Here is a 17,589-nt window from a genome sequence, read left to right as displayed (position 1 = left end):
AAAAATATTTTTTTCATTGTTTTTAATAACGATTTTAATGAATTTCACGTATCACGCAGGATAACTAGCTTGCAATGTGACTTACCAGTAACATAGAAAAAAAAGTACTAAACAAATTTGGGAAAAGATGACCTAGTATTTCGATTAGATATACTTAGCTGCCCCCCTTGCCCCCCCCCCCTGGGTACGCCCATAATATGTCTATTCCTAAGCCATTTTTTACTCCACACCGAAGTCACCGAACCTCAGTACGAATAATCTAACCAAATTAGAAAAAGTTGAATACCCCCGATATTGTCATTTCAATATACAAATATCTCAAAAATGGCTTAATCGATTTTAATGATACATAGATAGCTAAACCACCGAAAAGAAAATCGCTTTCACATAAAAAAACCGCATCGCAGACAGACAGTGTCAAACTTATAACACCCCTCTTCTTGCGTCGGGGGTTAAAAACCAAACATCGCTTTACCAAATTGCACGTCCCCCCAACAAGATACATGACAATCCAGCAAAACTCACACTTTGCACGTTTTGGCGCCATTCGTCGGGATGTGCGCTATAACTTTGTCTACCACAGATCAGTGCTGAATGAAAAATGAATCCGTTTATTGACTATCTGTGGAATGCCATAAATGTAAACAGTCTTTGTTTTTGCTTTTATCTCGTTGCACACTGTGCCGGTACAAAAGTGTCATATATACGAGTTAGTGGTTTTGATTAAGACTGATGAAATATTTAATTTATTTCAAAGAGTTCATCACTAGCTTTTTTTTTCAGTTTTAATGCTCTTGTGAAAATGTTAGCTTAAAATTAGTTAACACATGATATATGTAGTATTTCGAATGGGCTTTAATTTTATATCTATATTGTTACGATTACAAATAAAATCTCATACCCACACGAAGCCGCTGTCCTATGATATATATATAAGTATATATATATATTTATTTAGGATATATACATATTTAGGATAGTGAAAAATAACCAACGCCTAATTAATCCTGTGGACTTACAGCATGGCCAAGACGTCCAACAGGATAATAGTGCCATAACAATAACATTAGTACATACATAAGCTAAGAATGATACACAGATTAAAAAAAAAAAATGTCAAATTAAATTAAATTAAAGTAAACAAAATAAAGTTAACTTATACAATGAAAAATAGTTAGTGAATTACACCTAGACAAAATGTGAGGATTTACATCAGGATATCATCAGCATGCAGTGAGTGCTTCGAACAATCAATGAACAGCGAAATTACCTTCTACACTACCTATTCTGGCAAATAAATATTTTGATATGGATATGATTTCAAATTAAAGTTAACGAAAAACAAAAACAACACCGTTTTGTCCGGATGAACCCTTAACATTAACACTACCATTATCACTACAAATTATCGATATAATCATCAATTAAGTCGTTACATTATTCTTCAAACTGATACATTTAATGGTTAGCGCTAGCAATTGTTTATTTTTTCAACAGCCGAACCATATTATTATAGCAATCCACCAATCAATTTTGTAATTTAGGTGGATACGAGGTTTTCTAGTGGCTCTATTGTAGGCACGAAGCAGCGTCCAGTAAACCAGTGATTGTATTGTCTATGGTTGTAGACTTCACGAGGGGTCCATATCGGCTCGCATAATTGTTGAAAGTCATAATGTAAGTTTGTCATAATTTACCTATAGTTTGTTATATCATAATGTATTGTGTCTCCTTCGAATGCTTGAGATATACTGTGAAATCTAGTATTTTTAAGTAATTTATAGTTTAGTTATTAGTTACTTTTATTTTATTTTTAGTAATAATTTTGACTTAGTTTAAGATATTATGTACCTAATGTAAATAATCTAGTTTGTATGTATTTATATATTACATTTGTATCAATTAAATAATAAACAGTACTGTATTATTTGTCTTTTACCTACCTAGTTGAAAAATTGTACATTGTAGCTTGTCGATGTATTGGGTTATCGGTGTAATGCCTTGTGAAAGCATTTAAAAAAAAACTCTTTTTTCCCTGAATATATTAATTGTTCAGGATTGGTATAAAACAAACCTAACGTAATACCTATATGCAGTTATACAGGACCGTTTTATCAAATCTGAAAATTTTATGGTTTCTGCGGGGAAAATATTGTGAGTACTTAACGAAAATTATGACAAATTTACATTATGGCTTTCAAAAATTATGTTATGTGACTAGATAGGTACGCACCCCCTTGCGAAAATGTCTTTTGCGTTTTCAAATAACATCATCCTTTCATTTTGAAAAAAAAAACAAAGAATCTTCAAAAAAGTATCCTATAGGTAATTGGGCATTCCTACATTAACGGACGCAAACTAGTTTTTTTTTCAGAATTGGGTAATTCTGGGTTCTCCGTACTCAGAATCACGAGCATTATTGATTTTGACGAAGAAAAAATTATGTGTCCATTTCGTAACGACCCATATAAGCTAAGTATATCATCATCATCATCATCATCCCAGCCTATATACGTCCCACTGCTGAGCACAGGCCTCCTCTCAGAACAAGAGGGCTTGGGCCATAGTTCTGGTTAGATGCGGATTAAACTTCACACACCCATTGAATTGCTTCGCAGATTTGTGCAGGTTTCCTCACGTATTTTCCTTCACCGCAAAGCTCGTGGTAAATACAATTGTAATTCATTGATCGATTAATCGATTTATTTATGCCAATTATGTGTTTTATTCTTTCTCGAAATAATAGCCGCCGAACAACTAAAACACATTTAATTCGATCTAATCCGAACTTCTTTTGACTGGATGATTAGATGTTTAAAATTGAACGCAACCTAACATTAAGCAAAATTACATCTGCAGGTAGAAACCCAGAATTCACATAGAACACTGCAATCAAAATTACGCTAGTGGCGAAAAATGGAACTAAAAACTCTTGTATACTATTAATCCGTCTACTATTGACTAGCAGTGACGTTGCCAACCGCAAGATTAAGTTTGTATAGAACGAGACAAAAAATTAGGAGCCGATTTTCTAAGAACTTTTGCCTCCGCTTTTATGAAAGCCCTTTTTTGTCTGGTCTGCGTAGCGTTTTTCGTTCGTTTCACCGTCTTTAGTTTTGCACCGTAACAGATTATTGTAAAGTTTAATTTTGCTCGACTTGACATGGGCAATGCCGTGCCTCCAGATATTCACCATGAATTACACTAAAGTAGGGTTGCCATACGTCCCGGTACGCCGGGATATGTCCCGGTTTGAAGTATGGTGTCCCGGCGTCCCGGCCGACAACCAAATTGTCCCGGTTTAAAAATCATAGTTATTTAGTAGGGGGCTGGACTTGGTAAATAATAATATACCTACAATAAACACGACTATAACTAGCTAAGCTATAACATAGCCGGTAACGTGCATTTTCCACTTTGTAGCGGAAAGCGCCTACGAACAGAGAACCGGCTGGCGGGTTGCTGGCATTGAATGATTGTGTTAAAAGTAATTTTGTGTTTAGGCAAGGACTATTATAATCTTTAAAGTTACTTATCTATTATTATAATAAACGATCCTTTTTTTCTACGTTTACTACCTTTTCTTTAAGTGTCTCGGTCTGCGTCCGCACACTTATGGCAACCCTACACTAAAGTATACACCTTGGTTTCCATAACTACTTACAGCTTTTATAAAACTGCATAATATTATTAAACCTGCAACAGTGCAACATTTTACGTAAGTATTATAAGTAAACTTGTCTAGAAATGAGTTTCATAGGTAAGTAAAACTAGTTTTGTATTACCGGCTATCGTATTTTATAAATTGGAATTACTAATAATTGTTGGTAATGATATGCCTTTTTTTCTAATTTAAATATTCAAATACTTAGCGTGTTCGTGCACCTGTTGAATTTTATAATCGACCAAAAGTAAAATTTACTTAAATAAAGGTATGTAAGTACGTATGTATGTAATGGTTTATGTTTATATTTTTTATTTCATTTTAATTTGTTTTAGCTTCATAATCAACTTGAAATTTGGTGATAATATATTACCTACTAAATATTTTTTACTAACAAAAAGCAATTTAGGTCCATATTGATAAATCGGATTTTTACTTTCAAAATTTTCTAATTTTTCCTATTATTTAAAGATATAAGGAACCCTTGGTGCGCGAGTCCAATTTGCACTTGGCCAGTTTTTGGCGTGTATGCTATTACTTATGTTGGTATTCTGTGATCCCGTACCGTACTCATGATAGCAAAATCTTCGTCTAGCGTCTGTCCGTCCATTTGCCTGTCTTAGTAGGTAAGTAATTTTTTTTTCATCTCTCCTGTTCGGAAAGTTTAATTTTCATGGGTAGTTAGCCGGGTGGAAATTCGGGGTGGAAATAAATTTTGTTACTTTCCACCGAAGACTGAGTTACGTCAATCACTTTTTGTTTCGGCATATCTAGATGCATAAATAATATACAACACTGGATTGAACGCCGAACATTTTGAAACAAGAAATTGACATACGTCAAACATGACCTACTTAGGTTAAGGAAGAGATGGAAGTCATTCGTGAAATGCGAAAGAAAGAGATGGAATATATATTATAAATAATAGTCACTTCTTCGGCGTTCAACCTCCAGGATAAACATATAGCCGTGGCAAGTTCGAAAACGTACCCGTTAGAGGTTGGAATAAACAATTTATTATTATTCATATATACTTTCCTCACAGTCGAAATGAAAAGTAGTGTCTAACTCAAACTCAAACTCACCCTTGGTTATCAATCTACTATTTGTGATATGTACATAAATAAATAAATATCATGTGACGTTTTGACCATTGACATCAAGTCATCAATTGACCTAGTCCCAAAGTAAGCAAAGCTTGTATGTACTATGGGTACTAGACTAGGCAACGGATAAACATATAGGTACTTATATAGATAAAAACATACATATATAGGTACATATTAAACACCCAAGACCCGAGAACAAACATTCGTATTATTCACAAAAATATTTGCCCAGGCCGGGGATTGAACCCGGGACCTCAAGCTTCATAGTGTTCTCTCTTTTCTTTTCTGTAACCACTTGGCAATCAGATCATCTTATTCGATCACGTACCTCTTGGTCTGGTGCATAGTTATGTTATGTAAGAGCCCGTTCCTGCTTGTCGGGTCGGACAGTCGGATCCGTTTTTTCGTATCGGATGCCGACATCCGATTATAGAAATGACCGATCATTTCTATAAAAAATTGGTGTCGGTCGAGCAAGTGTGAATAGCTCCATATTCTTACATAAAATGTTCTGGCACTGGAATGTCCGATTAAGATCCGAGCCCGACATCTGACAAGTGGAAACCAGAGGCCGGAACGAGGTAAAATCTCAAAATCTCAACCCCAGAGGCCGTGTTGCCGAACGTTTCTGACGCTCGCTATCGCAATCAAATGACAGTTTTTGTATGCGAAATCTGTCATTTGATTGCGATCGCGAGCGTCGGAAACGTTTGGCAACACGGCCTCTGTCGATCAAAATTTAGTACAGTATTTTGCCGTCTTTAGTACATCAGAACTTGGCAGTTTTTTTTTCTTTCAGTTTCCTCACAATCTCACTAAGAGATTGACTTGAAACTTTGTGGACTGTTGCGCAGGGACAAGACTCGGGGAATTGTATATTTATATAAGTAGGTGGTTAAGTTATTTTTATAGTTGATAGTTTAGTTAAATAATAACGTCAATAGTACCTTTACAATTTACCTACAATAATGCGTTTGTTTAAATAATATCATCATAGAGTACCCCTGGTAGGTACTTACCTAAATTATTTTGAAATGTATCTGACTACATTAAAATAGTAAGTAAGTAATAATATAGTAGTGACGTGACAGTAGAAAAGATTACATAAAAATATTGTTTAAAAATATAAATAATTCTTCACGACTCATTCAACTTTTGCTATCTTCTGATAAAATTATTGTAAGGAATTTAGATACGAATGATACGATACGATAAACGATAACGCGAATAGCGCCATCTATATGTCATTGTCGTAACCAAGGTCTGTCGGTAAAGCAGCACAGTTAGCAAGTGGCGCCTGCCCTGTTTAACCGACCGAGTCATGACGAGCTGTCATGGCGAATCGCAGTGTACGTTTTGATGCAAAGTAAAACAAAAATAATGATTCTTATTAGGAATATTTTAAATAAGTGGGTGAAGAACTGCTGTGGCTATTCTAAAGTATCATGATTAAAGTGTGTCAGTTATAATTAGACTTAAGATAGTGAAAATGGACAAGAAAAATGCGATCCGGAGAGCCAAAAGGCCTTCTAAGGTTCTCGAAGAAAATTATTGGGATTGCAGCGTGTGCACGTATAGAAACAATGCAGAGGCCTTCAAGTGTTCTATGTGCGACGTCAGAAAAGGTAATTCAGTAAAAAGACATTGAAATTAAAACGACCCTTTGTCCTAACTATCATGAGCTAGGTACCTGCTTAAAATTTCGTAATTTCTTAATGCATGATTCGGCCACGTATGACTTGCGGTTTTCGCGGTGTTACCGTGACAGTTATTTATTTCGTCGTATGTAAATAAATGTGAAAGTCGCACAAAACTTTAAATTACGCGAAAAAATAACCTACAAAGACAAACTCAAAAATATCGATTTGGCTAAATGCTACCGCACAGATAAAAGGTTTATAGGTACACTGTTTTTTAACAACAAATGGAGACGGTAAAAAAACAATCGTTGTACAAAAAACACAACTGTTTTACGGTAAATATACCAATTCAAATAATTTGTGTGCCCTGTCAAAAGATACAAATATATTTATTATACTGATATTATAATACTGACTTTATTTGGCATTAAATTTGTGTTTTTTCTGTGCATTTTCACTGGAACAAGAAATAATAAAAGAAGGTCGTTAATGTAAACAATATAGCTCGTAAATTTAGTTAACAGTTTAGCCACTGTATCGAATGGCGCTGTCGCGACGTATAACCCGACTAAATATAAATGGGCTTAGCTGTGTTGGCTGCGCTGTTTTGACGTGACTTTTTATTTCGCTCGGGTTTTTAATGCATTCATTGACCCCTGTGTGACGTTTTGCAGGTAAAATGGGACACAAGTTCACACTGCACTTGTCTATTATTATGCTTCTCCATTACTTGCGTATGTAAAGATATTATAATAGGTCATAAACGGTGTACATATTATATTTTTGAGTTTTAATATTCAGACTATTACGTCACTCATAAATAACAAAACTTTGAGAATGGCAGAACAAAAAGATCACATTTTCAAACAAATGTAATTTTTCTGGACTAAGTGTGAAACAAACGGGCAAAAACGGTGCGTCCTAGGAGTGGCTTATCATTTTGTATGCAGAAAGTCACTGGGAGCTATTTCCGCCTTAAGAGCAGTGTAGGCATCAGGAGGAGCGAGCCTCTCTCCCACTCTACTCTAGTCCCACCAGCGGGGTTACTCCGGAATTCGAAAAATCGAAGTTCGTGTCGTTCCGTCCCTCTAAAAATTTATATACGAAGTGGTGAAAACGATTGTGATTATAAGGGTCTGTTTCACCATCCAGATTAAATTTATCTGACGGATAAATGTGATAATGTCTCCGTCTGTTTGAACAAAACAAACAGAGACGGCATCACATTTATCCCGTCAAATAAATTCAATCAATGGATGGTGAAACAGGGGTTTTAATAGTGTTACACAATAAAGCCTCGGGTTTTTTTTGCAATATGTCTTGTACTTATAAATACTGATTACAATTTACGTGAGGAGAACCACGAATCCATACGAATCGATCACAGTGCGCGCGGTGGTCAAACAAGGAACTTTCAGCGGACCACCAACTTTAACTATTTACTAGTGAAATTTACGTAACCGTGTATTATTATTAAGCAAAAATAAAATAAATATGCGTCGCGAAACCTGCTGCGTAGTTTGCAAGAACAATGGCAAAAACTGATCACAAATTCTATAAATTTCCACAAGATGTTTTGTATGGCGTCAATGTCACTGAAGTTTGACGAATTACATGAGCATGAAACTACCGTGTGACTCACTCATATAATATATTGACCCGGATAACTCACGTCTTAAACCGAGTTTAGCTCGACACGTTTCGGGCTAATCCGTAGCACTTCGTCTTCGGAGCAACGCGACATTTCGAGCTAAACTCGTTTAAGACGTGAGTTATCCGGGTCTATATATTTAATATGAATTACACGAGCTTCAATGGTGTGGGTGGCTCATCTTATTTATTTCATTGAAATTATTTGTTTGTTTACTTGCTCTTCGTAATTGTAACCGCTAGTTGGCGCTTTCAATTCAACGCGCATCCAGCGTATACTGATGAGATGACAGTAGTTTGTCTGCTATCACATAAAAAAAAGTTACAAGCAAAGGGACACTAACGCGAGATTTTATACCTGAAGACATAACTATACTCGAAAGGTTTAGGAAATTAACTAAATTTTAATGTAAACAAACTTCAGCTGCCAGATTTGGCACATTCGAGGATTTTTATAAAGATTTTACTTATCTATCATTGTAATACAAACTAATGTATTTCAATACAGAAATGTAAATTTTTAGATAGTTTATTGTTTACGTTTTAGTTAGTTACCTACCTTTCAAGTATAGTCCAAGCTTCGCCCAATCGCCCTTTTCTCACCGCGTGATAGAGGTGTCTTGTTTTGCTTCTGAACCATTACTGTCACACTCGGAATAATAATAGCTTTCACGACTTTTCTGTCATGCAAAATAGGATGAGGGCAGAAAGAGATGCCGAATGTGATTGCGAGCGTCCACCCGTTAGTCACTCTCGTATTAGATAATATAAGCGTCAGCGGGTCGGTACGATACGAACTTCGATTTTCGAGTTTCGTAGTAGCCCAGCTGGTTGATTAACGAAAATTTGAACGTCACGCCACTGGTCGCCATGTTTACCTTCTTGTTTAGTTTACTGTAAGAGTTTTCGTTTTATATGTACCTATGTGTTTCTCGAACAGACGCCCAGGGACGCATAGACAACGATACTGGCCCCCTGGGCATCCCGGGATAGAATTCCTTTCAGCCGTTGTTTCCCGGAACCGGGAATGGAGAGAAATGTCTAGCTTATTTCCGTTTTCGAAGTTATTTGGTTCTGTTAGGTGTTTATGTTTATCCTTTGTCGTATTTTTCTGATGGTTTTATACGGCGTGGAGCAAATAGTAGAAAACAATCACAAAACACTTTATTGGTGTGACGGGAGCTGCTTCTGGGAGCTGGTTTATCACTACCCGTGTAATTTTATATTATAACTAGCTGTTGCCCGTGACTTCGTCCGCGTAGAAGTATGAAAAATAGTTTACGTCCTAATCTCAGACCTACCGAATATACACAAAAAAAAAACATAAATTGTGATGTGATGTGACCTGAGAATTTTATATATTAGAAAGAAAAGATACATATAAAGCACAAAATAATAATAGTGCTTCAGCCCCATACCCATGTATTTTAGATCAAACATCATTATTAAAATTAATCAAATTGTACGTAGTTACGAGTTGCTAAGAGAATAAGCTCGTTGAAGTGGCAATGGGTAGGCCATATAGCATGGAGAACTGATGGCCGTTGGGACTGTAAAGTTTGAATCAAGGATGGAGACCGCGGATTGGCAAGCGCAGCGTAGGACGTCCACCAAGGAGATGGACAGATGACCTGGTCAAAGCCGCGGGTTCACGGTGGATGCAGCCCGCTTCCAACCGAAGCATCTGGAGATCTTTGAGGGAGGCCTATGTCCAACAGTGGACGTCCTACGACTGAAGACTTTTGCAGGTGGTAGGACCATGTGCAAGGTCCGCCCGGATTGCTACCACCATCTTGCTCGCTAATCCTGCTGTGAAAGCAAAAAAGAAGAAGAAATGATGATGATTACGAGCTCAAATTGCTAGTTTGATATTCTACTACTTTTAGCCCTAAAGCTTTGATATTCATTTTTTTTTATTCGACTGGATGGAAAACGAGCAAGTGGGTCTCCTGATGGTAAGAGATCACCACCGCCCATAAACATCTGCAACACCAGGGGTATTGCAGATGCGTTGCCAACCTAGAGGCCTAAGATGGTATACCTCAAGTGCCAGTAATTTCACCGGCTGTCTTACTCTTCAGGCCGAAACATAACAATGCAAGCACTGCTGCTTCACGGCAGGATTAGCGAGCAAGATGGTGGTAGCAATCCGGGCGGACCTTGCAGAAGGTCCTACCACCTGTTCATGGCCTTAATATAGGTACAAAATGTTGTATTGATACTTTCTTGGTCAGGAACATCAACACGTAAGCCACGCATCAACCCAGCGATGGTGGCGGCGCAAGCGGCAGGAACTGCGCCCACTAGCTCGCAGAAACGGCCCCGCTCCGCCAACTCTCTAAAGAAACGACGTCGGCCTCCAAGGCTTAGTAACGTCGATAGAAGCTCCGCACAAACTCGAGAGGTAAGTTACCTTGTATCCCCTAAACCAGTTAAAAACAATGGCTAACTATTGGTCTATCTTTGGATTGTGAGAGCAAGCAATCAGCTCGAAGATGGCAACATTGGTAACCAAAGTTTCACCAACTAGTTTGCAGAAACAGCCGTGCTCCGCTAATTCTCTGGGCTTACATCGTCCTCTAGGTTTAGCAACGCCGATAGAAGCTCCGCACAGAGACGAAACTTTCTTTGTACCACAATACTCTATGGCAGATAAAACCAGTGGGTAACTAGTAACTACTGGGCTGAGAGAACAAGCAAGTAGCCCAAAAATGGCGGCCAAACTTTAGCCAACAAGTCTACAGAAACAGCTGTGCTAAAAAAGCCTCGTTGCCTCATTTTAAGCAATGTTGATATGAGCTCTAAGGAGATTCAAATGGTAATTGCAAGTTACTTTATGCCCACAATGTCTTCCGACAGTTGGGAACTATGAGTAAATGTTGGTAAAAAAATGTACCTGATAATAATACAAATACAACCTATTCGATTAATTAAAATATTTTTAGCGATGGCGTCTCTGAAGATGCACACGTACAACATTCCATGTTCGACCCAGCGTTTTAAGAATCTTAATGCGCCCTTCCTGACTACCTTTCTTTATCACATCACCCAGGTAACAGTGAGTGGCGTGACGGTGGTCATCACAGAATACAAGCCGAAGAAATCCGTCTCCAGCAGTTCTAGTGACGTTGAGTCTTCCAACGACGCCCGTCCATGATCTGGTAATAACATCCAGAGGTTTCCTCAAAAACGTGTTTTCTGACGAGCAAATTATCATGAGAAGCGTTTGACGCATCCGCCGCTTTGTAGTGCTATAATGGTAATCCAATGCCAAAAGTGTCTAAAACAAATGTACTATGGCATTTAGCGATATTTAATTTTTTATCATTCAGAAATAACTTACCTAACGAGTTACATTGCAAAAGCCAAGGAACACATAGGTACTTCATTTGCATCTTTTTCTTTTTGTACACACCATCACTCATGATTTAAATTCATAAGATTTCCGTTGACACGTTGCGTCTGTGCCCTTCATTATACTAGTGCCTCTCTCTCGGCAAGGTTTCAACGAAGTGGGCAGTAAGCAATGTGTTTGCGAGCGTCATGCCAAATATGCCGCAACATATTTTGGTATTATAATACTGCTTACTTACTGCTGAATCCACTGCGAAGTACATACATTATTATACTTCAGTGAAGCAACGTTCGGTGCTTATCGACCGGTGCGCTTATATTTAGTGTATTTAGATGATCAATTCCCAGCCGAAATCGTCCATGGCGACTATTTTACCTCTAATAGTTCCAGGTTTTAGGACAATATTGTATTGTGAGAACTAGTAAAAGTAAAGATATCTCAATTCAACAGTGTTTCTCTTATATGAGAGATCCTTTGACGTCATTAAATCGCATGTTGCAGCCTTTTGCTTTGCAGAGGGAGAAGTCCCAAAGGAACCACGAATCCTTGTGAAGAATGTTAAAATACAATGTCATCTACATACACTCTGGCTCCGAATTCCCCTAACGCCATGTGTTTCGGATCCTTACTTAGAATAAGCAATGTAACTCGAAAATTTTGGACACCTTGTATGTATTTTAAGTTGAGCTGTCTTCTCGACGATATTAGTTCTTAAATAGTATCTATAAAATTCTGAATTTTGTGAATTGGGAATGCCGCGTAAGTGTTAAATAATTTATTAGTGGGAGGTGGAAGGTGTAAATATTGGAACGACCAGCAGGCCACTGCCGAAACGATACATGTAATTAAATAGTATTTGCCGAAATGATTGATCGGCTGCTGATTGACGGATTGATGATGTGATGTGATCAAATCGTTTCAATGTGATCTATTTTTTTGACACAACAAGCTGCATCCCATAATAAGGATAAGTTTAGGGTAGACTGAAAATTCAGGAGGTCAGGCTCAGGCCACAAAAAGCACAAACAAGTAAATTGATAGGTGCTTAGCATTTTCCATTTTGACTAATTTGGAGTTCGTAAGTACTTTCTTTACATTTGTACCTGCAACAAGTAAAATAAATAGTATTTTGTATCTTTGCTTTGAATTGGAAAGTGCAATAGCTTTTGACTGGCTGATTTTAAATATGTAAGTATCTATCTAATAAAGTGAAGTGTTGGAGATACAGATTCTGATCCCGAAGTTCAGAAAATCGTGACTCGATTCACGGGAATTCAACTACGATTGAATTTGTGGGGAATAACGTTTGGTTGTGTTTTATTTATGCTGCTTGTGTTTGATTTTTATTATTATTTAATATTGATCTCTTTTCGTTTCTCTTGAAATGGGTTTTATGTCCAGTTCAGAAGTTATCGAGCAGATGTTATGTTTTGTACAAAAGATTGCCGCTTTAACATTTCGTTGTACACTTTGTAGCTCGGAAGATATGCTAGCGTAGATTTTATAAATCTACACTGAAAGTACTTTAATTTGATTCCTGATAATACTGCAAAGGGTCATATAAATCTTCATTTAATATTTATGCGTAGAATCACATTGTACCTTCGTTTGTATAATTGGTATGTTTTGTATATACGTAAGTAGTATTTAATTTAAATTTCACTAAAAAACGCACAATTGGACTAAACTGTTGATACTTGCTATCACAAATAAATTGGTAGTAATGTAATTGTAATAAAAATAAATATGCATCACATTGTTTTTTTTTTTTTATTTATATGACATTTTAGATTTGGTCCTATCAATTCGTCTTGGAAAAGGACATTCTACAACCTAATTGTGGGATCTTAGTGGCGGGCGGGCGAGTAAACAAAAACTGGACAATTGCGTGTTAAACTCACTTGGAGAGGGTTCCATACTTTCCTCGACATAACAGAAATTTCCTATGTTACTTTAAATACCATAGATTTTTTGTAGACTTTCCTGTTATCTATTGATACAGCATGTACAGATTTACATATTTTCTGTATTTTTTCAATATATTTATGCCCATTAGTTTTGGAGATAAGGGTACAGTTTGTAAGAGGGAGGGTAATAACTATTTTATGATCTTGCCTGGTTTCTAAAACTAATTTATAAAAATATATATTTGAGATTATCGCGAGCCCTTTTATTTGATAAGTTACGTGATACCTAGTGCCATCCACGAAGACGCGTGATTTTGTCTAAATTAGCCATTAATGACATTGTAATAAGATGCCCGGCACGCGTCATCGTGAATTACTCTACCTATAGTTTGCAGATTCTTAAAGTTTACTCATATTCATATACTTTGGCTTCTATGTTTAAATTCCTTTACGTTAAACGTCCGTCTTTGGGTCAAACTACAAATATGTACCAATTTTCAACTAAATCTAGCTTCAATTACTAAACCCCTTTGTAATGTCAGGTTCTGTCTTAAGAAACCAAATAATTTAATAAGTACTGTTTTAATGAAATTTAGAGAGGTTTGTATTTTGTAATGTCCTTTAAGAATACCAATTGATAGGATGAAGTCTTTAGATATAGGTTAGCATAAGCTAAACTTGTATAAGACCGTGTTATTAATTTGTGTTGTAATTTCTTTCGTCTAAGCTGCTAATATAATTTGGTCCGGCGAATCTCTGTAAGTTTAGATAAGAAAAAAATGATTTAAAAAAAGTTACCCATGTGTCCATCTGAAGTTGAACGTAAACTGATAAACGGCTATATGGACAATAATGGATCATTTTAGCTTTCCGATGTGGGATAAAATCAGTGCATATATTTGACCATACTCAGTTCCCGTTCTTTCAGGACACATTTCGGCATCATTTTATTGAATAGTTACCAACACTATCGGTCTGTTTGTGTTCCTTAATTTTGTATAAGTATTTATTATAGGTTTTAAGACTAGTATATTAGCATAAGGAGATTCGAATTAAATTGTTCAACGTTTGACACTTAGTGCCAAAAAACTAAACAGCATTTGATAGATTTGTTTAAAAATATGAGTATCATGCATATCAAGATCATAAATATGCCGATCAGATGCCTTTTATTTATTTGAATCCCAATCTTCTTAATAGTGGGTAGGATGTTGTCCATTGACAAGATCCCTACATAAGAAGTAGGACTGCCCAAAGCTGGGGTTCGGAGCAAACAGACGTTGCTTCCGCCGCGACTGTGACACGGCGACACCGTTATATAAATCTGTCAGTCGCTGACGCGGTCGCGGTGTCACAGCCACGGCTTTTATAACACCGCGGCACCGCAGACACCTTACTTCGAAAGTCCAGCCAAAAGCTTGCGTTAGGGGAGACAGGGGAGTAAATAATTTCGCTCGTGACGAATAGCGAAGTGAATAGACGGCTTGACTAGAGGCAAAGTTTATGAGGGATCTGACCATAATAACCCATAACTCCCATAATTAATAAAATGATGTATTAAATGCCTTATGAAATTCTTATATAAAATTGACACCAATTACTTATACATACCTATACCTATACTATACCTACATTATATTTTGGAAATTAACAATTTTAGATGAAACTACAGTGAATTACGCAGGCTTAGCTTGCTAACATAATTTTGTAAGAATCGAAAGCAAACCGAATGAAACATTGTTGATTAAAAAAAAATTAAGTACACGAATTACTTACCTACTTACCTTTGTTTTCAAAACGAGTTTTTAGCATGGAATAAAAGCGTTTTATGTAACGAAAGCCTTACATTTTTTATATGTAATTATCAGAAAGATAAAATGAAAAACATTTATGTATGTAATACTTAATGGGTATTACATATAATGGATTTATAATAGTCAAAGTCAAAATATCTTTATTCAATTTAGGCTATGACAAGCACTTATGAATGTCAAAAAAAAAACTAACACCGGTTCGGAAAAACCTCTGTTTAATATCAAAGTACCTGGGCGACCGAGCTTTGCTCGGCTAAAACTCGGTAATGAGCGTTTTCCCAGGAATAAGACCAAGCTAGATCGATTTGTCATCCTCGAAAACCCTCGCATACCAAATTTCATCGAAATCGTTGGGGCCGTTTCCGAGATCCTGATTATATACTTATACATATATACAATAATTGCTCGTTTAAAGGTATTAGATAGATAGATTAAATACCAACAATATAATGTTGGCTAAAATCAAGGTTTCATTCTGAATAATTACAAGCATTACCTATTAGTAAAAAGTGTAAATATAAAAGCTTTTATATTTTTGAATGTACTCGAAAAATAATTTTGTACTCTGTAAAACACAGAACTAACATCAATATAATATGTTGCACATCTTTGTTACGCAAACATCTTATGTTGGTAGTTGGCTCGTGTCAATGGTTTGTATTTACTACAGATAACAAATATTTTTGTACGGCTAGCGTAGCTTGGGCGTTTGAACAGGCTGCCTTCGACATCTGTCAAACTGAAATTAAACTTGATGACAGCTGTCAAAAACCGTCTGACATCTGTCAAACGCGTGATTTTTGTGCCCTCGTTTGTCCATAGATTGCAAGTTAACCTAATTGTAGGGTAGTGGTAATGTTAATTATTTTTAAGTACCTACTGTATGTATTGTATTGTCCTGTATATAAAGATGTGGAAAGTACTTGAACGTTTTATTTTCCACTACGATGTTAAGAATCCACCACACCGGGGTATGTTATATATTTGAAATTGGCTTATTACCTTTCATTTGATACCTAATTATTTCCGAACATAATTTTGAAATATTATCATACAAGTTGTCGACTCGGATTGACAAATTTTTTACGCTCTTTAATTTGATGTGCATTTCGTTCGAGTCTACCGTAGACCGGTACGAAATTATCTTATCATATATTATATAATAATATCCGTACTGGGCTTTCTGAGAGGAGGCCTATGCCCAGCAGTGGGACGTATATATATATATATGTTAACCGACATACTCTTCTTCGATAGCTCGAATTATCGCATACAGTTTCAGGGGAAGGAGTCCAAGCATATATACGTTATATCATCATCATCATCATCCCAGCCTATATACGTCCCACTGCTGGGCACAGACCTCTCAGAACGAGAGGGCTTGGGCCATAGTTCCCACGCGGGCCCAGTGCGGAATGGGGAGTATACGTTATATATGATTTAAATTTTGTTTTCACGCCCGTAATAACATACTAAGGGGCTGTTTCACCATCCATTGTTTAGTGTTAACTGGCGGTTAGGTGTGATGCCGTCTCTATTGGTTTTGATCGAATAGACCAGGGTTTCTCAAACTTGTGGCTCCACGTACCCCTGTTAAAGTTTCTAGACGATAGCGAACCCCTGTAAAATTGACTGTTGGAGAAACTAAAAATAAAAAATACAAAAAGACTCCAAAAACCAATCTTAATCATCTTGCATCTTGGTGGTTTTTGGAGTCAAGTAACGTAAACCTTGTCGCGAACCCCCTACCGTCGCACCCCACTTTGAGTAACCCTGGAATAGACGGAGACGGCATAGAAGAGCGCAGCGGCCACGGAAGTGAAAAATAAGGAAAATGCTAGCTAGTGCACTATTAGTTATTCTGTGCTAGTGACTAAGAAGTCAACAGAAGAAGTTCCCCGTTTTTCGTTTAGATTGAAATAAACAGAAAAGACTATATGTACTTTGACAAGTTCATATTATGTAGGTAACACTGGGTAGAACCCTTTCGCAGGAAGCCTCTGCTACCCTTATCAAGTTTTTTTTTAACGCTGACTGCAACAAGATTCTACCGAGCGAGAGTCACGTACAAACTGGTCAAGATACGCTCCTAGCTCACCTTTTTTATGTTAAGCCAAGTTTATCACTTTAGATTCATAAATCGTGCAAGTTGTATTACATTACGGCGCTCGATTTACTACTTTTAACTCCTTCGCTTTATAGCCACACAATGACTAATGTAATGTAAGTTTTCTCTCAAGTCTAAACTGGAATTTAAGTATATCACATACAACCCAGTATTATCACAGTGGTCGGTATCGTGACAGCCCTGACAGGCAGTGTCGGCGGTAGCTCTTTGATCGGCTTTGGCGGCGTTTTTGTAGAGCGCAGAGCGCTTGCGCCCGCCAGCGCGCAGGGTTGACAGTGACACTGAGGCTATACCACGTTCGATGGAAGAATGGGCATTTCAT

At 36.9% G+C, this 17,589-nt stretch overlaps 1 protein-coding gene across 1 annotated transcript; it reads left to right on the top strand.

The window, feature by feature from the left end:
- Positions 1–6,083: 6,083 nt before the first annotated feature.
- On the top strand, positions 6,084–16,061 carry RYBP (ring and YY1 binding protein). The gene is made up of 3 exons (XM_074104762.1): positions 6,084–6,398; positions 10,298–10,467; positions 11,116–16,061. The coding sequence occupies exons 1-3, from the start codon at positions 6,263–6,265 to the stop codon at positions 11,218–11,220; spliced, it is 411 nt and encodes a 136-aa protein (XP_073960863.1). The 5' UTR covers positions 6,084–6,262; the 3' UTR covers positions 11,221–16,061.
- The last annotated feature ends 1,528 nt before the right edge of the window (positions 16,062–17,589 follow it).

Source organism: Choristoneura fumiferana, chromosome 22 (assembly GCF_025370935.1).
Source record: "Choristoneura fumiferana chromosome 22, NRCan_CFum_1, whole genome shotgun sequence".
Lineage (NCBI taxonomy): Eukaryota > Metazoa > Arthropoda > Insecta > Lepidoptera > Tortricidae > Choristoneura > Choristoneura fumiferana.
The sequence above is the reverse complement of the archived record's forward strand: the minus strand, read 5'-3'. Positions and strand labels throughout refer to the sequence as shown.